The sequence below is a fragment of the Brienomyrus brachyistius genome, chromosome 15, assembly GCF_023856365.1.
Source record: "Brienomyrus brachyistius isolate T26 chromosome 15, BBRACH_0.4, whole genome shotgun sequence".
Taxonomy (NCBI): domain Eukaryota; kingdom Metazoa; phylum Chordata; class Actinopteri; order Osteoglossiformes; family Mormyridae; genus Brienomyrus; species Brienomyrus brachyistius.
This window is the reverse complement of record NC_064547.1, coordinates 18,216,165-18,238,383: the sequence shown is the minus strand read 5'-3', so window position 1 is coordinate 18,238,383 and position 22,219 is coordinate 18,216,165. Positions and strand designations below refer to the sequence as shown.

Sequence of the window (22,219 nt, the reverse complement as noted above, 5' to 3'; positions counted from 1 at the left end):
TTTCATCTTAAGTGTAATTTCATTTCTGTGTCACCAGGACGACAGACTCTGGAGAGACCTTACAGAGAGGATGACAGACATCGCACAGAGGTGATGGGAAACTCAACAGTGGCAGTAATATGGGAGATTCGCACACTTTGAAGGACACTGAAAAAAACCACAGATCTGCTGCCATGAACGTTTAACGCGTCTTTACCAGGGCTTCCATAAATAAATATTTGTTTTCTGGCTTATGGTGACGTAATTTACATTAACCAAAGAGTCTCTACATATGGGTTTAATTTTACTTTCCGAGTCTTCATTCCAGAGAGACACTAGATTTATTCCTTTTTTGAAAGACTCAAGGAGGATAGATTTTTTTCTCCCCCTTTCAGTGCATCTTATTATAACACTCCTGGGTTCGGCTCCCACCCGGCTGGGACACTATAATGGCAGCGAGCATTTTCACATGACAGGGGAATAAAGCTTCTGGTTTGGTGGAAGAGCCAGATTTAAGTCAGCTGAACTGTCGCAGCGACGATACAACTCGCATCTGTGATTTCATGCAACACACTCATTACAATACAATCAAACTCACATACATGTAAAATCTGCAGACTATGAATAATTCAAACCGACTCTAACCAGTGGCTTAAGTCACATTCATAACAGATCACAAAACACAGTTATACCTAAACATTCCGACTTCCCCCATTGTTTGGCTTTTTGCTTAGGCTTAGATAGTATCATGTGATGTGACATTAAATTACATGCTGGCTGTAAAATCTCTTATAAGAGGGACACAGAGCTGTAAAAATCTTTGGATAATAAGGGGAGCCCAGAGCTGTAAAATCTAAAATATACGAGGGGCTCTCATTATTTTATTTTCATTCCAGAGATGCCTGGATCTCACTTGTGCCGAGGACCAAGTGGAAACATTCTTACAGGAAGTGCAGAACTCCAAACAAACTTCACGCCATCCTGTTCCCAGCACAAGAAGTGTGGCCCAAGAGGAGCCATAGTTAAGGAGAAGATCATCTTCCAGGGCAGACGACTGACTTTTTTTTTTTTTTTTTCTTTTGTGGGGGGGAAGGTTGTTCATAGGGTTAAAGGAAAGCTGCACACGTGCAGAGCGGAAAGTCTAAGAAAAGTGGCACCCTTTCATCTGCCTTCCCTCCCCTTCTGCCATGAAAAGCCAGAGCAGGAACCACAGCTGAACCAGGTACAGACAACTATCAATGCAGCTGGAACTGCCCCAGAGTCACAAATCGGCAAATCAGCCCCAGGAAAGCTGCACTTTCGCCATAATGAATTGGCCAGCGACCTACTCAAGGCTTAGCCAAGTGTTTAACAAGAACGTATGGCCTCAGACTTAAGAGTTAACAATAAAAAAAGCGTAACAAGATCCATTCATTCATCCTCGGACAGCTTATCCCAGTGTCAGGGTCACAGTGGGTCTGTAGTCCGTCCCAGGCAGCACAGGACACAAGTCCCCACAATGCAAAATGGCCGAGCATTAGCCATCAAGCTAACAGCCTTCAGCATGTACTAATAATGGAGCTGGCAAATTTTGGAGGGAATTTCCCTGAAATATCGACAAAGAAAACCATGAAATAGGACCAAAATCCCTCCATTGTCACATCTGGATTCAGCTGATTCAGTTATGATTAGTGAGTCAGACGTCTTTACACGCACACGCTCTGGGGGCACATTCAGCAACGCCACAGCTTGGACACCAAATGGTTAAAAAATAAATAAGTAAAAGCGAGAACGGAGTAAACCTGCGACAGGCCACTTCCCGGATGGCTTTACCTTCTGGGTTATAGAGTAATTTTGTGGCACATTCGCAGGTAGCGTGTGACCCCGATACTGTAATACCAGTTAATGGATTAATTTCAGGATCCACGCTTTTCCTTTGGAAACATAAACTTCAATATGCCACCTCAGTGAAGGTAATCCACCATAACTAATGCGGTGACCTTCACTTTTAAGGCATATTAAAGTTTGCATGATCTAATACTCAGCGCCTTTAATCTTTACATGGGGTCTATGGTACTGTGGACCGCGAGGCTTAGAATGGGCCTGATAATTCAGTGAAATATCCCTGGAGTCATTAAGAAACACGCAGGCTAAGTTCTCCTGATAAACATATATATGAAAAAATGCAGCTAAATTTATCCAACTGTCACTGCGCAATTATAAAAATAACCCCTCTGGCTAAGTCACGCTTTGCATTAGAGGAACTGGCATAATGAAAATTAGCTTTGCATTCTCCCCCGTATGGAAAAATACAGGTTACTTTCTCATCTTGTATTGTATGTTATTATAACAGGACAGATATTAAACATTTACAGGCTGGCCAGGTAGCTATGTTGTCCCACGAAATCGAGTGGCACCTGTTACCATGGTTACCACGAGCATTAAACCATGGCCGCGTGTGTCCCACTTTCGGGTGTTAACATCGCTCTCTCACCCACCTCCTCCTCGTATAACCACGGCTCACGACTTTCCCACATGGGTGACATGGAGGCTTTATTGCTCAAAAAAAAAAAAGAGGAGAGAAGGATAGATTTTAAAGGGTGCTCAGCCGATGTCCTCTGATTTCGTCCCTGGGGAGGTCATTTAAAGTTACAGCCGCATAAGTTGGCTGTCCTTACACGCGAGAGAAGAACACAGTTATCAATCTGAATAAGGCAAACTTCGGACTGTCACACAGTCGACACTTCCGGGAAACTTTCTCAGGCTTTTAGACTGACTCTGGAGCTCGGAGCAGTTTTGTTTTTTTTTTATTAAAAAAAATAAAATCCTGCCAATAAATGACCCAGCTGTCAGTCACCTGACGGGTAAAGGGCCTCCAGCCAGCACTGCACACCTTAATCAAACAACACCCAGGGAGCAGCCAGCTGAGCCCCTCACTCACATCATCACCTAATGAGCCATAGCTGCAGCCAGCCGGGGATTTTAAAACAACACGGTCGCCAGCCCAAGCCTTTGATACCCAACACCGGGCCCACGGCGTGAGACTCACATCTCAGAACTAGGGAACCGTCCATGTGCTTTAGCGAGGGATCGTCACCAAGCACCGACTGGTACTGCCGCTGGCTTGGCCGACGGACCCTCCCAGCACACTGTACAGTTACAGGTTCAGCACAGGCAGGAAGAGATGGGGAGACGGGCAGCTCTCCACAGGCCGCGCGGTACAGTCGGCCATCCACTACTGTATTCAAATCTATGCTGCCCTGATCAAAACTTATACCACCGACATGTGCTACTATCAGGCAATACAGCGGGAGGGATTTCAGGCCTGAAACGTGGCTCGGCACCGAAGAAAACTATTTCAAACTACACAAAAGAATCAGCGATGTCGTCATCCTCTTGATCGCAGGTCTCAGTGGTTTCTGGACACACCTTCCTTAGAGAACAACACATAAGCTCAGCTGTAATCAGGATCATGCACTCCCATTCTCCTCCCCATTCACGTAGTGAATACTAATAACCTCGAGCTGCATTTAATTAAGAATAATCCACACGGGCTGCCTGATAATGGGCAGGAAAGCAGCCAGCCTTGTGAATGTTTCATACGGCTTCACTGAGCTCCAACAATACTAACCGCAATCACAATATGAGCAACGCCCGTAAGGATGGGGCCTATTCTAGCACAGATACACATATGCTGCACACCGATAATTAACATCCATTTTTCCTGTCGCAGTCCATCGAGCTGCTCGCGAAGGAAGTGGTCCGTCCCAAAATGAACTCCGTGCTATTTTTAATATCCTAGCGTTTGCGTCTGACGTACGATAAGCAAACGGTACCCAGCACTAGTTGAGGAATCCTCCCTGAAGTACCCCGTTAACAGGAGGGCACGTGCACGGGCTTCCTGGACCCTGATAACTGATGTTTTGCTGTTGGGTTGCGGGGAGGGATGGAAGACGGCTACGGGTTGCATTACAATGAGCACAGGCTCATGGGGGACCGTTTGTCTGGAAACGACGACGGCATTACAGCGATTGTCTGAGTGTGTTTTGTCTACGGCAGTGGAACATCAGGAAATGTGCGCTGAATTTTACGCAGAGCAGCCGGACATCACCGAAGGCGGTCTTATTTCAGAGGACGCTGGACGAAAAGGGCAGTACAACAATAGCACCGGTCTGGGGAGGGAAGGATACACGAGAAAGGGAATAAATTAAAATGTGTGCGTGACATATCGGGGAAGCCGAAACACGACATGCACCCGATCACGGCAAAGCCGAGTGCGTTTTCACAGCAGACACATACGGACAGAACACAGAGTATCATGGCACATTACTTCATCATACGATCATCATGACTATCATGATGACTCAACGAGACATACAGGGCGCCAAACACTTCCCAGAACGCTGTACGCGGCTCTCAAGTAAAATACCTTTTTCACAAGTTAACATTTTTCAGGATCTATATGTGGCTTTTTATTTTTTTAAGCGTTTTAACACTTTTTTCTTATGTTTTACTCAGCCATGGGTCACTGTGAAACGGAGCGCTGTAACGTCCTTGATGGCCATGAATATCAATGTGAGACAAACAGGCGATTCTAGGGACACGGGGGCCCTTGCAAGGCAACCCGCCCAACATGGTAAAATTTATGAGAATTATTTTAGCATGAAGGCTATTAAATTCTTTGATATTAATTCATACACAATTCCACTATTTTCACTTTATTGTGAAAAGCAGAATATACAAATAAAGAAGATTTGTCTTTGCAATATACTGTGTAATCAGCCCTGCCATGGCTGTCCTGTCCCTACGCCTCTGACGATAAAAACCAAAAACCCCAGGGAGAACCAAGAGGGACTGATCCTCATAAGCTCAGGCAGACGCCGTCTGCCCATCCCATGTATTCATTGTCGTAACTCGGAGTTCAGCAGGAAGCGAGAATTTAGTCCAGCGGAATTTGTGGGACAGCCGAAGCCGAGCTACAGTGCAACAACGTTATACATACAATCTGTTGCATTAAAAAAGCACATGGGGCGTGATTATTTTCCTATTGAAAATACAGGCTGTGTTGCGTCCATGACCCTCCAGCGCCTGGGAAGGTGAGCTGCGCTGCACGCAAGAAGTTAATGGCCAGCAGGGTCCCCTTAATGGCCAAGGCAAACCGCCTTATCGATTTCCTCGCAGAGGAAAGGTCGGAATTAAACAAGTTGCTGTGGAGTTTAAAAACCGAAGCGATAAGAGTCTCACTTCATTATTGCCGGTTGGCTGTAAAACTTTATTTCTGCGTTTCGAGTCACGCTGGTCCTCCTCGTAGCAAAGCGAGCGCCGCAGCGAAGAGTCTGTCCCGCTCACTTTCCCCAGCCGCCGCCTTTGAAGATGAAGACATTTCGAAATCTCTCTGAGTTTGAGTACTGAGACTATCAAATATTCCGTATCATCTTCCAGAATAGAGCTGAGGGTTTCCTAACTGGCACACAATTATGCATTTCTGGCAGGGAAAAGAAACTCTAAAAATGTTGTTTTTCTTCTCCTCTTTGTCATTAAATCCCATTAGACTTCGTAAGATCTTCATTTGTCCAAGTTGTCAGTGAGCGTACAGTTTCTTCACGATATACGGTATAGAGAGCCGCTTTTCTCTCCCGCTGTTTACTGCATTTTTCACCAAACTGAGTCGAATCAACCAAGTTTGTGATTGTGATTCTTGTCGGCAAATCGCGGGTAAACAAAACACCCAAGTCCATGAACTTTTAAAAACTGGAAACACAGTGAATGTATTAGTCTGAATTGCCCCCAAGCTGTACCTGGATTTCCTCCAGAACCCCCACCCACCCAATAACAGTATCATAAGTGCTCTCTCAGCATAATCGCCATCCCAGTCTTTCTGTAAGCGTACTTAGGCCATTATTAAATTATACTCCAAGTTCTCTTGATAAACATATATATGAAAAAGAAAGTGGATTTATTCATACTAAATGCATTTGACTGTCACTATGGAATTATAAAACGCCCCTTCGGGCCAATTTAATTTTTGCTCTATAGCAATTTGCTTGGTGAGACAGTGCCCCCCAGTGGTTATATCGCGTATCATGGACATAAACGGAGGAGAAACTCAAAGTAATCTTTTCCCCTCACAGCATTATAGCTCATGTTAGTAATTAGATCTATTTATTTATTAATGTATTAGTAAGTGACAATGACAAAAAGCTTCCATGTTTGCAGTAATGGGTTTATGCTCTCTGCATCATGGTGCTGCAGAAAGAAACTCATGACAGAAACAACTGCATTGGTGGAGTGAATTAAAATCACCAATTAAACTTGAAAGCACAAGACACAGAGTTACAGGAACACGTGCCGAAACAGAACCATGGCTTTGGCTGCAAAGCTGTTTTTTTTCTTCAGGTCAGCAAAGGAGCAGACAGTAAGCTCTGTAAAAAGGTTTGGGCAGGATGATTCGGGCACTGTGTAATTAATGCCTTGCATGGCACTGACGGGGAGCCAGATCCAGGCTGACCCCAACCCCCCCGAGGCCGAGGGGGCGGCGCGCGCTGATTAAGCCGTCCACGAGAGCGCAGGAAGCCAACCTCCCACCGGCCTCGTTGGGCTGTTGCCCATTGAGAGGCGGGCACAGCGGTCCGGGGGGAGGGATGGGATGGGCGGCTGGGAAGAACAGGAGCGACGAGGGGAGGGGTCGGAGGATCGAGGAGCCCCCCGCCTCAAAGCAGGATGCAGTGAGGACAAGACCCTTTATCTTGGCTGATATCCCAATCAATCAGGGAGACAGCGAGGGAGGTCCCGGCAAGTGAGAGCCATCCCTAACAGAGGTACAGGGAGCTACTCCCATCCATCATAGTAACCTCCCTCCAACCTTTTAACTCCCGGATTCATCAGAAAATTAGTTTGTGGTGCCGAGGGGCTTGGGAGCATTGTAACGATAGTAGTGCATCCGGATAAACGAGTTAATCACGAGGATTAGCGACACGCCTCTACTACGCAGGTGAAGACAGCACGCGCCCCCCCCCCCCCCCACCTTCCCGCTCCCGTAACCCCAGCCAACCGCCATCGTTTCACTTACCATTACCCTCACAGCCATCATTAGCTTTCACACGATGGAGAGACACACATCTATCAAGCCGACCTGGGTTCATTAGGCACCTGACACCTGGGGCTACGGGAGCAATTAGAAAGCGGCAGTATGGCACTTGGCGGCGTGTCACGGGTGCACCGGCACGAGGGCCCGGCGAGGAGGGGCCGAGCGGTGATTAATCACACGCTCCAGTTGCAATCTGAGCCCTTGTGTTTGTGTGCTCGTAAAAACATATCGAATAATCTGATGTAGCAAATGCACCAATTACTGGGCAGAGAAAATTAGGCAAATTAGTGGACAAGTAAAAAAATACAACATGATATACTGATGAAGAGGGTTGGGGGGGGGGCAGGGTTCCATCAGCTGCAGGTAGGACACGTCAGAAAAAAACTGCTCCCTGTCTCATTTGATCATAGTGGAGACAACAGGCAGGCGTATGAAAAGGCAGTCCGCCTCAAAGACAAAGGAGTGCTTGCCTTGCCTTGCGTGCCCCCCCACCCCCCAAACTATTTGCCCTGGTCTCCCCTATTATGCTCCATCAGTTGTCAGGACGGCTGCTTTTTGCAGGGGCCTCCTGATGGCAGCGTAGGGGGGGTGGCCGCCTGGCGCTAGGTGGAATGAGGCTGCTCGTCCGTGCAGAGCATGCGTCAGGCCGAGGCTGGCAATTCATCACCACAGCGGCAGGCTGTCATTCTGGGGGGGGGGGTGGGCACATTCCACTGCTTGTAGCCCCCGGGGTGTCTATCCAGACAGGTCAGAGCCCAAGGATGCGAGATCAATTACTTTGTGCTGTGGAATCAGAGCGAGGAGTTTAAATTAGGCGGGGCTGCACTCTGACCCTGTGAAGCGGACAGCAGGCGTGCAGGCAGTCCTGTTGGGGGGGGGGGGGGCACAGCAGTGCAGTGGAATCACAGGCGAGGAGCTACAGTAATGGCCTTCCATTACAGCCAGACACTGCACAGCTTGGGCCCAGAAAAAGCAGAGCACTGCTCAACAAACAGCCCCCAGTGCCCATTAGGGGAGAATCGTCTCGCAGGCCCAACACTGGCAGCCACTCACTTTCTCTCAAGATCTGACATTTCCTGTCTAACTGGCCACTTTGGTAGGACATTGGCACAAAGCTCTTCACAATGGTATGAGCAGGGTGCAAGAATCCTGTCATTAGTTGGCAAGCAAGACAGCCAGATTATTTGGTTCAAAGTGGCATAATAGCCAGCCAGCCAGCAGTAACCACTTACCTAGTTAGGGTTGCAGGAAGTTCAACCTAGACGGACAGTCCATCACAGGCCCTCATGACCAAGAGTACATCTGGGTCACAGCTGTGAGGTCACGCAAGGTGCCAGCAGGAGTCGTCCACGACGTGCAGCTGGGGGGGGGGGGGCTCCCTGGATTCATGCAGTGACTCGCCACCTGTCAGGCATTAGGGATAGAACGGCGCACCCATATGCTAAAAAGCTGGGTACAGTGTGAGGTAGCACTCTACATCCCATAACAACGTGCAGACCCAATGACCAGAATATGTCCTTTGGAACTCAGACGTCCTCCCACCCATTTTAACTGAAAAATGAGTCGTGCATCACATCATGACAGGACAGCGCAAATCTTTTTAGTATAAAAACTTTATTTATAAGGAATAACAACATGCAATTAACACAAAATGAAAAAGATATTGCACTGGTTTTACTCTAGCAGTTTGTCATACCCTGAACCCCATTCCACGTAAGCTGCGGTAACCCCTCCCACACTAACAGACAGAAGCACTCTGCCCCCCCCCCGCCACCGCCAAAAGGGGGCCCCATCCCCAGCAGGGCTGGACTGTCTATGGCACTGGTCTCTACACGCAGGACAACATTAACACTGCTAAGGATTACACAGATCCTGCATATATAAAATTTTTAAAATTATTTATTATCTCTCTGTTAAAAAACACACAAGACATCTAAGAGAGCTCCTTCCACAGTCAATGTGTGTCATAGAGATTAGAGAAACTGTGTGAATGAGAGAAATGGCAAGGAGAGATAAAAGCAGACGGTTGCACTTCTCTCAGGTGGTCAGGTGACCCTGCCGCACCCCAGACATACACGTACCCTCCCTCCAGCCACAAGCGTCATGGCGAGTAACACACATTTCTCACACTGAAGACAAGTGGTCCTTGAATAGAACAGAGACTTTCAGCTACAGAACTACAAGACCCAGAAGGCCATTGTGGCTATGTCACTCCCAAGATGCACTTCCAGTAAGCGGGAGCCCCTACAACATTAAGGCCAGTACAACTGTCACCTAAACACAACACTCTCACAAATAGATTAAATAGAACAGATCACTTTATTTACAACTCACATTTTTTCCACCCCTTCTATAACTGTAAACTTTTTTTTTTTTTCCAAAGGCTATTTGGGGGTTTAACAGGGACTGCAGGTCTGTTTTAGAAAGACTTTGGTCTGGCAAGCTGGATAACTCCTGTGTATTACTGTAGTGAGGGAATGTGTCACTGTGGATTTCCTGATGCAGAATATTGACACTCTGCTGCATTATGCACATAAGCTCCATACTCTGCACACAAGACTGTCATTTCTGTAAAATGATTTCTTCCTAATAAGTCAGGAATCCTCTAAATGCACAAAGCACACAACACCTGTCTCCTAATCAGCTCAGATCTTTGGGTGTTTGCCAGTAAACGTCATGCTTCCATGAGATCAGCCAGGGCACTTCAGCGAGCAAGACTAACCTGCAAGCGATCTTGCCTTATGGTATAATCGAAGGTGCATTCGCAGGCCTGTCAGGACATGCCACTGTGACATGGTGGGGAAATACACTGCTGAATTCACAGCAGAACAAGAGGGGGAGGGCTCTACGGGATCTTAGGGATGATGGTAGGTGAGCATGAAGGGTTACACGCTGTAAACACACCACGCAAACTGCTGGCCCTGGGAGTCCACTGCTGATCTGAGGTCAGTCTGAAAGGGATTCGGTCACAGACCCCTGCAGTGGGGTTCAGAATGGTGCCAGATCTGTGCACCGGCCTTAACGCATATGTGCAAACGTACTGCAGCCCCCAGGTAAGTGAAGGACTGCTGTCTACAGCTCTAGCTGTCCCGATATGAACACACTCTCCAAACACAACACACCTCTCTCTCTCTCTCTCTCTCTCACACTCACACTTATAAAGAGGGAACCACTCAGGAAATCAAACAAACCCCAAGCACAAAACACGGCATGCTGGTCCTCTGTACAAACTTACAACCAACAGTGACAATAACCATGATTGTAGGATGGGGTCAATTGGAGGCTTGAAAACACCCAATAGCCACTGTAGCAGTAGCAGACTAAATCGACAGTTTACCCTACCCCCCCCCCCCCATTCTCCAGCTATCAGACAGCTCAAGTCCCTCTCGGTTCCATCACCCATGCTGCCATGAACCTGCGTGATTGTGCCAGAACCAGAAGTCCCAGATTGGAGCAGAACTCCAACAATTTGGCAAAAATCTCCACTCAGATATGAAGTTCAGCAGGCTAACAGGCGGTGGGACAGGCCTCTGGCATAGGAGCAGGAGCACAGCACTGAGTGCATGCAAAGAAAGCAGCGACAACACCCTGCAGCCCGGTTACATGCACTTAATCTACAATCTGGCTTCAGTGCTGCTCGAAACATCAGTAAAAGCCAAGTGGTAATAATGGGGAAGCAGCAGGTTGGAGTCTGGCTATGAAACAGCCAAACTGCTCGCTTTTTCTATCTTTTTAAAAATCGATGTCATAGGTGTATTTAATTTGCTAAACGAAAGCCATTTTATTGCTGAGATACATACTTGCTTCCCCCAATAAAGCTGCTCTTGGAGAAAAAGAAAAAAAAACGAATTATGAAAATGAAATGTTTTCCTCTAAGGCACGACCAGTTAGTGCGAGTGACCCGAGAACAGATTGGAATACAGACTGCTGCCTTTCAGCTGGAGAACATCCATAATGGAAAAGGAAAGATCTGCTTTCAAAGTCCATCCCAGCGACTGCAAGCCGTTCGTTTCGCGGAGCGGAACAGACTCTATGCAAATGTCAGTCAAACGGGAGGAAAAGCTAACAATCCAAGTGTCAGACACTAGACATACGGCGGAAACAATCCCGAACAGAGCTTGTCATTTATTCCTGTTTTTCTTTCATCTTAACAGCTAGTGCTTCTCAGGTTAGTGTGTCGAACGTACTGCTATCCCAGCATGCCTTGTCGCTAGTCCATATCAGTTGGCAGTCGCTGCTACGTCTTCCTGCCGGTTTTGTCCTGCGGTGTCGCAGGTTTCTGCGGAGCGCTGCCCACCTGACCCTGCCTGAGCTGCTGGTGCGCTGGGCTGTCCTGGGGCAGGGAGCCTGCTCGCTCTTGGGACCCCTCAGGGGTTTGGGCAGAGGTCCTGCTAGGCGAGAGCCTCCCTCGATCTCCGATAGGCTCCACGAGACTCGGAGAGGCGGCAGCCTGCTTGGGAGTGGATACCCCAGGCCGACGCGAGATCTGAGGGCTGGCCTGTCTGGGGGGCGTGCCCGACGGCGGAGTCTCCTGCTCCCTGCAGGGGGGCTGAAGAGGATTCACTGGCCGCAGGTCACGGGCCCTGTCGAAGGCCTCCCTGGCAGCGGGGAGGCTGAGTCTGACCGGACCCAGAACGCTTTTAGCCACGGTGGCCAGCTGGGACACGACCTTGTCAACCCCGCTTTCAGCTAGTGGAGCGGCAGCGGCAGCAATGGCCGCAACATGCAAGGCCTGCCGCCGATTCTCCGCCTCCTTCTTCTCCTTACTCGTCCCAGTGACAGGTGCAGGGGGGTCTCTGGAGTCCGCGACTGGGGTACAGGGCTGAGGCTTGGGCGACAGAAGCCCCTTCGGGGTAATATCGTTTGGCTTGGCTTCAGCAGCAGGACAGCTGGTCCTCCAGTCCTGTGGGGGCACTGTTGAGATAGGAGCTGGCTTCTCAGGGCTCTCCTTAGTGATAGAAGTAAATGCGCTGCCAGGGGTGGGAAACGGGCCTGGCAGCTTGTTCACGGGCCCCTGGGGAAGCGAGCTGGCTCTGGGGGCGGACACGGCCTCCAGCGCCACTGCCGCCACCGGGCCACTGTCTGGGACGACTGGGACCAGGGTCCGCTCCGCAGCCACACCTTCAGTCCGAGTCTGCGGCAGTTTCCCTGGCTGAAGGGGGGCTGCAGAAGCCGGAGCAGGGATTGGAACGGATAAGCTCGGGGCCGCTGTAGGGACCGCCTTTACAGAAGGAGCACCCATTACAGTTGCGGGCCTGAGCACGGAGGCCGGGGGCACGAAGGGCACCTCCTCCTTGCTCCTGTGCCGCCCATCCCCCCAGCTGCCCAGCCGGCGGCCGTCCTGGCTGTCCTCAGAGCCCTCATCCGTCTCATCCTCAGAGGAGTCCACCTCGTGTATGGCATCCTGCTTCTGCAGTGACTCCCGCCGGCCTGCACGGTCCTGCCGAATGGCCGACAGCTTGTCCTTTAGCTTGCTCTTCCCAGGCGATAGGCCCAGAGGGGTGGCCCCCATTTCAGGGGCCTCCTGCCGGCCAGGCTTCCGGGACGGGGAGGGCTTCTGCAGGCTCCCCTTCTCGACGGGGGCCGCCCTGCCCCCCAGGAGGGTCTCGCTGGCCGATTCCTGCAGGCTCTGCAGGCTGGGGTCCCGCTGTAGCATTTCCTTCTTGAAGTCAGAGTGTGAGACATCCAGACTGTGCTTGCGGGAGGCTGTAGGCAGCTTCTTGTCGGCGGCAGAGGAGGGAGAGGGCGAGGAGGAGGAGGAGGACAGGGAGGCAGCCAGCTTCTCTGCCGACTGCACACGCTTCAGCAGCGGTGACCGCGGCGGCTCGGCGCTCTTGGGCCGTGAGATCTGCCGCACCAGGGGCGGCGATGAGTGCAGCTTCACAGGGAAGGAGGGGCCCAGGTTGTGGCCAGCCAGGGGAGAGGGCGAGCGCTGGGGGGAGGTGCTCTGTGGCGTCGGTGAGGGCGTACGTGCTAGCGGTGACAGCGGGATGTTGCCGGCCGATTTGCGGCGGGGCGAGCGGTACTGCCTCTGCAGCTTGGGACCCAGGCCGTGCAGGGAGCTGGGCCGGATATGGCCAGAGCTGGCTGGGGAGTTGGGGACGCTGGAGCTGGGGGAGCTGCTCTGCGAGGACGTGCCCCCTACTGGATGGGAGGAGGAAGCGAAATGCCAAAAACAAATCAGTACTGAATTGTCTCACTCGGAAAAGTTACTTACAAGCCTAAACAAAAACGAACAGCTAATTTTTTAGCATTGTAACATCGCGTGACCATGTCAAAGGTGACACCGACACACACTGAAGGGGGCGGTGCTCCGAGGGGGCGGGGGGGGGGCCTACCAGAGTGTGCAGAGTCCGGCGTTGAGCGGTAGCCCGGCGTGGGCGAACGGGGGGACAGGTTGTGTGTGGGGGAGCCGGGGACACTCTCCCCGGACGACAGTGAGCGGTTCAGGGAGGACAGGCTGCGGCTGGTGTGCAGGAGCGAAGCCTGCTTGGTGATGCGGCGGAACAGCGACGTCCGCTTCTTGGTACTGAAACGTGTCACACATCCCCAAGGTCACATGACGGACTAAGCAGCTCACTGCGGCTCAGAATGCCTAAGAGCGGGAGGATCACCTGTCCTGGCTCTCCTTGGTCTTGGTCTTCTTGTTACGCCGGGCCATCTTGGCTTTCCGGCTGGCCTTGCGGGCAGGGCCCACCTTAATGGAGGTGTTCTCGAAGGGCGTGGCAGAGATGGACACCTTGTTACCACTCTAGTAGTGCAAGGGAGAGAAGATGGAGGATTGAGCCGGGATGCTCAGAGTGCTATCAAGGACAGAAGACGGAGTGTGAGCCTGTGCTCGTACCTTAAGGATCAGCTCCACCACCTCGGTGTGCACCAGGCCGTGCACGGGCTCCCCGTTGACATGTGTGATGAGATCCCTCTCCCTCAGGCCGGCCTCATGGGCAGGACCACCATCCTCCACATGCTGACACCCCCAGAAGGAAGGAGAAGACATTGAGACTGGATCTCCTCACAAGTGCAGACAGCACACTACTAAATAACTACTTTGTCTTTAGTAGCCTAAATTTTTTTTAAGTAACATTCAACTAGCCATCTTTAAAAAATTATGCGCAGGGTACCGTAAAGAGCATTAGCATCACATGGGGATAAATCCATGGGTATCACCGGCTTGGGCTGGGGAAGACAAAGGGACCAAAGCCTCCCCAACTATTTAATCCCACAAATATTATCTCTAGCAAACCACAAGCACATTCCACTTACGATGAGTAGGAATTAGTGTAAAGCTGTCAGATTTAAAATAGGAGGGAGACGAGTTGGCAGCATGGGTAGAAGAGAGGTCAGAGGCGGCCGCGGTGCTGCTAATGCAGTAAAATAACTGCCCTTTCTATTACTGAGCCTGAAAATCTAGCTTTCCGCCAAATTAAGCCTATGAAGATGGTTGGGGTCACAGTGCCCCTGTTCCATATTGCCAAAGTACACCCTCAACTGACGCGGCCTCACAGAGGAGTCGTCATCTCACAGGGTAACTGACACTCACGGCGGAGCTGTCTTCTAGCAGGGAAAAGCTGCTCATACACCGCAAACAAAATCAAGAGGATCAACGTCGTTCTGCTAATACAACTTTGTATGATGTGGAATCACCGCAGTGATCATCACTTCCGCGCAGCGACTTTTTCATTTGTTCTGATCCCACCCAGTGTCCACAACTTGCTGACAAGAAATGTGACACAACCGGGTCGGTCAGCAGGACTAATTACACAGTTACAGATGCGCTTCACACTGCACCACACTTTAGATTAAATTAATGTGTATTTGTGTATTTCTGCTAAATGTCAGAACCATGTAATGTTTGCCGTGGAATGTGTTTTGTTAGCGTGTTTAAATTGTTGGCTTCAATGTCTGTGCTACTTGAGTATTAAACCAATAGTAGTTGTTAATAAACAGAGCAATTTTCATATTAAAAGAGCCATCATCCCCTTTAATAAAGTGACTTGTGCACTCAGCACATTACACTCATTTGCGCTCTGTAGGTAGGTCTGCTACATCGAAAACATTCTGTGCCATCTGGGGTTGCGGTGTGATTTAGAATGAAGGTGGCAGCAGCATTTTACAGCAAGTGCGCAGCAAATTGTTCTCACCGACGTGTTTCATTTAGTTTTGTCCAGACATAGTTTGACCTTAACTTACAGAGACTCACAGAGAAGTTGCTGTCTTCACGCAGGGTAACCGACTCTCAGGAGAGGGTCACAGACAGTCCATGTTTTTGCTCCCTCTGAGCTCCCTGCCAAACAGACCACATTTTTGCTCCCTCTAAGCAAAAAAGTGGACTGTCTGGCAAAGAGCTTGGAGGGAGCGAAAACGTGGACCGGCTGTGGGTCCCCAAGGACCGGATTGGGAAACACTGATCTAGGGACATCTGCTCAGACCGGTTCTGCAGCAGCTGCTGCAGGATGTTCTTGAGCCCTCTTTGCACTCACCCAGACCATGTGGTGCACGGTGTAGATGTCTGTGTCACCCATGTAGACGCGGATGGCGCGCAGGGTGAAGCCATACTTCTTGCCGGAGCGATGGATGACGATAGCGGGCTTGATGTTGCACACGGCAGGAGAGAGGTCACGGCTGGGGGAGGAGTCCCTCGATGAGGGGTTGGAGGACAGTGAGCGTGGCGACATGGGGCTGGCCAATGGGGAGGCGACGTGGTGCTCTGTTGGAGGGGCAAACGGAAACCAGGTCACGTTAAATGTTGTGTATCCAAGGCCAGTTCAGACAAACCACAGCCATACTGCGGTAACTAACATCACTATTTACAGCAAGTGGAGTCCCCATGTCGACCCCCCCACCACTACAAGGTAAATACTGCTGTACAGCAACCTGCTGTGTTTTGAATAAAAACACCACAGCTGATCTTTAAAGACAGGGAAGCTCAGGCAGAGGCTGCAGGACCAGCTGCTGCAGCTGCTCTCAGGAGCCACTTAAACGCAGTTAAATCTGGGTAAACGCTGTTCACAGAGAGGTCCAAGGGCCAGCGGCCGATTCCCCGCCCCCCCCCCACACACCTGCGGGGATGAGCAGCGAAAGCGTGGTGGCCGAGGCCGACTTGATGACCTTGTTGAGGGGACGGGAGGTGTGCTTCTCCAGGGACTCTCCTGAGAGCAGCCGGTGGCGGGCACGGCGGGCTGCCAGGTCGCTGATGGCCCTGGGGGTGGAGCTGTCCACTCCCTCCGCGGAGGGCCCACGTGGAGAGGACCGGTCCCACACGTCACTTGAGCCACCCGCTGTGACAATAGGGAGATGGAGTCAACAAGGGTCTACTGTACCCACGCAACTCCTGCTACATTCCTCGTTTAGCAACTAAGTTAACGACTGTTTATAGATATGACGGTAATAAATTCTTTGACCAATAAGCATGTTCATGTCCAAATTTTAATTAAGGATAAAAGATATTGAGTAGGAAAGGGGAGTAAGACCATAAGCAGCAGGCTACCGAGATTGTCACTTAATGACCTAGTTGCTGGAACTGAACTCGGTCGATAGATGAGGAGAGGGGTGTATTCCTGAAGCTCACAAGTTCAGGCTGGAGTTGGAAGTACCGTGGGTAGGGCACTGAAAGCCCTGGAGTCACGGACCGGTACCGGAAGCCGGGCTCTGCGAGGCGACCGAGGCAGGACTCACGGGTGAGAGTGGCCCTGCTCAGCTGGCTGCCGGTGGAGCCCGGGGTGGTGGGCCACTCATCCAGCTTCAGCTCCCTCTCCAGGGGCAGCTCCGGGATGGACAGGGGCAGCTCCTCGCCCCGGGGCCCGCGAGCCGGGGTCTGCGGCAGCAGCGAGGGGCTCCTCCGGGCGCCAGCAGTCTCGTCTTCAGTGGAGATGGCGAAGCGGGGCATCTCAATGATGGGCCGAACAACAGCGCCGGCGCACAGTCAGCGGGGGGCTGGAGTCGCTCTCCGTATGCGAGGACTCCGACACAGACAGCCGCTTCCGCAGGCTGCAACACATGCGTGCACATACTGTGAGTAGTGTTGGGCGGTACACCGGTTCAGACCGAAAAACGTCATTATCATCATCATCGTTATGATGTGAATTTTTCTTAAACCGCAATTCTGGTTTAAAAAGCCCACGCAAGGGTCGGAAAGTGGCGCAGCTGGAAACTGTTTAAGGGGGGACCTTCTTCCACTGCTGCACCGCTAAAAATGTACCGCGAAAGAACAGAAACGGAAGATATCGCTCACGCTGGAATTGAAGAAAAAAAAAAATTATAATTTGCATCTCGGATACTAATCAATATTAAAAATCTGATTAGAGACTCATTTTCACCACTACTGATACCAATAGTGCAGTTTTCGCCTCACTTCACACAGCACCACTACAGCACGTGCTCGCGCTGGTTAACACACATACCGAGTTGGCACACGACTAGACAACACGGTGTTACAACTTAAACTTAATCAGTCTACTCACTTATGAAATACAGCTACTGCTAGAATTACAGCTGATTCACCATGAATCAGCCCTTTAGTTTGTGTCTGGCTGCAAACGTCCCCACCGACCCCCCCACCCCCCGATCTTCCCGTCAGGCAGGCAGTTACACCCCAACTCCACAGCGTGAGTGGCAGACCCAATCTGATGGATGAACGTCTCACGCACATTTCTGGGGATCCGACCATCCAGCTGCGGTCACGTGACTTGAGGCCACCCAGGCTGTCGATTCGGTCCCCACCCTCCTCGCTCAGGCTGCGTTTGGTGGGCGGAGGCGTCCTCTTCTCTTCGTGGAGCGAGAGGCGCTCCATGCTGCTGTATACCTGAAGGACAGCAGGAGGGGGGGGGGGGTACAGTTCAGCTCTGGGGATGAGGGGACACCTAAAAGCAGAACATGGACCAGGGCCAGAATGGCACTGGGCTGAGCAGGTCGGGTCATGTTCAGCCCGCTGGCCTCCGGCTGCCTTACACACACCAGGTCAGGCCAGAGAAGGGCAATGCTCACCTTGCTAAAGCGAGGGGAGCAAGAGGAGAACTGGCGGATCTCCAGGTGCTCATCGTCATTGGTGTCGTCCTCCTCCTCGGAGTCCAAATGGTGATACCTGTCGGATCGGGCTGCAGGAGACAGAGAAGGGCTCTTAATCCGCCTGCCATTCAGACGTAAATACCGCCTAAGTCCACGGTGGCTCACTGTCGAAGTAGCTGGTATCGTCCTCCGATTCCAACTGGGGGATGAACTCAGCCTTCTGCCTCAGGAGGCTGTTCCAGTCCAGGACCGAGAAGAAGCGGTGCTGCTTCACCTCGAAGGCTCCACCTGCCGAGAGCACAGATGGAGGAGACATTTACAAAGAGAGGTCTCCTGGGGGGGGGGGGGGGGGGGGGGGGGGGGGTTGTATGAAGATGAAGGACCTGGAGCCCCACCCTACCTGTCCCCAGACGCTCCAGGGGATTCTGATACAGCAGCTTGGAGATGAGGTCCTGGGCTTCTGACGGCAAGGCCTCTTCCTCCTCGGGCCAGATGATCTCATCTACGGGACAAGTGCATCTCCGTTACGGGTGCATCTCCGTTACGGGTGCATCTACGATCACGCAGAGCTCGTGTGAGCCATGCCAGTCAGTCAGGGCCAATCCTGCAGGTTCCCTTTGCTCGGTACTGACCGCTGATGACCTGTCCGAAGAGCTCCTCAGGCGTGTCCCCGAAGAAGGGCGCGCAGCCCACCAGGAACTCATAGAGGATCACACCCATGGCCCACCAATCCACCGGCTTGCCATAGCCCTGTCGGAGGATCACTTCCGGGGCGATGTATTCGGGGGTCCCACACACCTGGCGACAGGCGGCGTGTTAGGGAGGACTCTGCTCCGATAGCGCAGGACACACCAGAACCGGGCCAGTGAAGGGGGGCCTCACCTGCTTGTCCAGAAACTCACGAGCGTCCTTCTCTATGTGCCCCTCGTACAGGTTGGTGGTGAGACTCATCAGGCCGATCTTGGACAGCCCAAAATCAGTCAGCTTGATGTGTCCCAGTGAGGTAATCAGGAGACTGTGGAGCACGATCCGGAGGACAGAGCTTAACACTATTCTACAAAAGCTATTCAGTCAATCACGAAAGGCTGCTTCACCTGACAGGCGAGTTTCGTGAACAAAGTTCTCACATAATTAAGAATGCAGACCATTTCTCGGGAAGCAGTGAATGTTCAGTAACTGTTGACAATCTGAACACATATGATTGCTTAAAGTAAGAGTTTAACTCTTACTGGTTCTCCTTCACACCTCTCTCCCCGTCTGCTCATTTTAGTGTCGTTAGACAGCCAGACAAAATACGCAAACAGCTTTTATTTCCATACTGTTTCTTAGATCGGAATATGTCTAGCCTGAAGGATTTGTTTTTCCTGACAATGTGTGGTGTTCTGTCATTTTTCACAGTCAACTGTTAAACCAGTCACAGGGGTTTTGGACAAGCAGCAGACGTCCCAGGGGACGGTGAACTAGGCCTGCCTCAAAGAAAGGACCCGGTCAGCAGGCGCGGTGAGGGACCCTATCAGTGCTCACTTGTCGGGCTTGAGGTCTCTGTGCACAATGCCATAGTTGTGCAGGTACTCCAGTGCTAGGACCGTCTCGGCGAAGTACATCCTGGCCATGTCTACGGGGAGAGCCCCAATGTTCTTCAGCAGGGTAGCACAGTCTCCCCCTGTAGGACAGCCAGATCAAGGTCGTCACCTCTCTACCCTTGGCCCAAACCATAAACGCCAACCTAAGGCGGCTCTTTTCATAAATCCAATGAAAATGCCCAGGATGAATCCGGACCATCAGTGCATGACGGGGGTCAAGACGCACCTTCAACGTACTCCATGACCATGCACAGGTGCCGGCGCGTTTCGAAGGAGCAGAACATGCTGACCACGAAGGGGTTCTCAGCGAAGGTCAGGATGTCCCGCTCCACGAAGGCCTGCTGGATCTGATTCCTAAGAATCAGGTTCTGCTTGTTGATCTTCTTCATAGCAAAGCGCTGACGGGTCTCCTTGTGCCGCACCAAGAAGACAGCCCTGAAGAGCGTGACAAGGGAACAGAAAACTGAAGGGTAGCTCAGCGCTGGAGGCCTTGGCATCCATAGACTGCTATAAGCAGAAAATAACAGTCCACTTTATCTGTAAAAAGGATCCTTTACCCATATGCCCCATTGCTGATGAGCTTAATGTTCTCAAAGTCTTCCTCACATGGGGTCTTCATCTTGGACTGCGGCTGTACCACAGCACCACGATTCTGGAAGGCAGCCAGGGTAGAGGAAGGGCAAATGAGGACCAAGACCACCGGCCAGAGACACGCGGCCTAAGCGCACGTCACTCACCTCCGTGGAGTCATCCGTCTCGGGAGTGTCTGGGTTGCCACTGTCATAGCTGCTCAGCTGGGCCATTTCTGCAGGAATTAAGGTAAAAAAAAAAAAAGACAGGCTGGGTGGAAAGAATTGATGGCAATGGTATTTACAACAAGCTTCAGAGGAGAAGGTGACTGATAAGCAGTTATTCATCAGTGTTTAATTTTAGAGCCTGAGACGTAAAATACCTCCTGAATAATGCAGCTTGGCCTTGAACATCTGCCAGGCTTTTGTGTATCCCTGATGGGTTAAGGTGATTCCCAGTGCGCCAACTACACTCTGATCACTTTAATTAGTAACTGTAAATAAATCTGGAAAATTTGTACCTAAAAATAATTCCTGTACAGGAAGCCCAGCTTCTTCAAATATACTCAACGCAGACGCGGAAGATGTTTTATAACTAAGATAACTTATTACGACTTCGTCACTCAAAATGAGCTCCTAATGAACCGTAAACAGCAGTGAGATGCGAGGCCAGCAAAGCACAGAGTGCCTGAGCAGAGCGATCGCAGACTCTCACCCTCCAGGGGATCCCTGGTGAGGCCCAGCTGGCTGATGATGTAGCGGGGGATATCTGACTTGATGCCCTGGCCCTCTTTGGCATGGCCTTCAGCAGCTTCCAGCAGGTGGTAAAACTCCTCCGGGTCGAACTCCTGAAGGAAAGGGAGATGGAATACGTTTAACAGAATACCTAACGGCGAAACAGCTCGGATGCAGCAAAGTCTAGTATTAAGGCCCCATATTAGGGCCTCACACAGTGATTCATCAGCCTTGGGCTCAGATCACTGCAAGATGACGCCTTTTTAATGCAGCACAGACAGAGGCAGGCAGCCTTATTCCTCTGCATGTGCCGCGTTTGCCCTGTTCATATCAGGGGGAGTCACAGCACTCTAGGGACAAGGCATATGAGTAAATGAAACTACAAACGCAGGACCCAGAACCCCCTGAAGACTACAGGACAGGAGCGAAGAGAGATACAGGTTTGGGAAAGACAGAAGGGATGCTGAGGTGGCGTGTCTCAGGAAAGTAGATGCTATAGTACAACCGCAATACAGTTACAACTCTTCATACATTGAACACCCTGAAATAGCATTTTAAGGGTGCAAAGCCTTATCCTTCTGACTGAATAAAAAATACCACAGCAGGACTGTAAGCAAAATGATCTATGAAGGTATGATTAATAAATAATGAATGAACGATACCCTTGTTTAAAGCAAGCAAGAAGAATTTGGATGAAAGAAAGAAATGGATTATCTACCACCATACGTGGAAACAATACTCCATCGTCATACCCCCCCCCCCCCCCCCGACGGATCAGCCCTCACCAAACACTCCAGCAGGCGTGCAGGCCGGGCGATGATGATCATCAGCTTCTTCACCAGCTGGGTGACGAAGGTCACTTCCGCGCTTTCTGATCGCTCGTGAGCCTGTTCGGGGAGGGTTTGAGCGTTAAGCAATCTTCGCTACATGGCACGGTGCCTTAGTATCTAATAGGAGCACAGAACAGCCAAGTACTATACATCATATACTTGTTTTGTTACATGCTGAGGTTCCATGGTGTTGATAAATCTTTAGGAGATGCCTAGCTTATGTTGATCCAACACGAAACCTTGTTGCTGTGACTACAGCATCACCAGGAAGCATGGGATGTAGGCCAAATAAAGAGCCGCGTAAACGCACAGCCGTGTGAAAAAAACGCATCAGCTCCACGTGTGGATAAATGATCCAGAAGCCAGACGTGTTAATAGAAACATTGGTGAGTGACGGCGACGCCTTGGGGTCCTCAGCAGCCCGTGAATAATTGATAGGGGTAATGAGACCCA

At 50.9% G+C, this 22,219-nt stretch overlaps 1 protein-coding gene across 1 annotated transcript in view; it reads right to left on the bottom strand.

Moving 5' to 3' along the window:
* Positions 1-8,640: 8,640 nt before the first annotated feature.
* The window catches only part of mast2 (microtubule associated serine/threonine kinase 2), a 94,497-nt gene continuing 80,918 nt past the window's right edge, over positions 8,641-22,219 (bottom strand). Inside the window, 20 exon segments of the mRNA XM_048977594.1 lie at positions 8,641-13,189; positions 13,384-13,574; positions 13,660-13,796; positions 13,890-14,012; positions 15,526-15,752; positions 16,105-16,323; positions 16,721-16,940; positions 16,942-17,032; positions 17,692-17,846; positions 18,029-18,138; positions 18,215-18,337; positions 18,450-18,551; positions 18,682-18,847; positions 18,932-19,064; positions 19,574-19,712; positions 19,859-20,067; positions 20,190-20,284; positions 20,370-20,437; positions 20,917-21,049; positions 21,722-21,823. Coding sequence (XP_048833551.1) covers positions 11,283-13,189; positions 13,384-13,574; positions 13,660-13,796; positions 13,890-14,012; positions 15,526-15,752; positions 16,105-16,323; positions 16,721-16,940; positions 16,942-17,032; positions 17,692-17,846; positions 18,029-18,138; positions 18,215-18,337; positions 18,450-18,551; positions 18,682-18,847; positions 18,932-19,064; positions 19,574-19,712; positions 19,859-20,067; positions 20,190-20,284; positions 20,370-20,437; positions 20,917-21,049; positions 21,722-21,823 — 4,650 coding nt within the window. The 3' untranslated portion in view covers positions 8,641-11,282.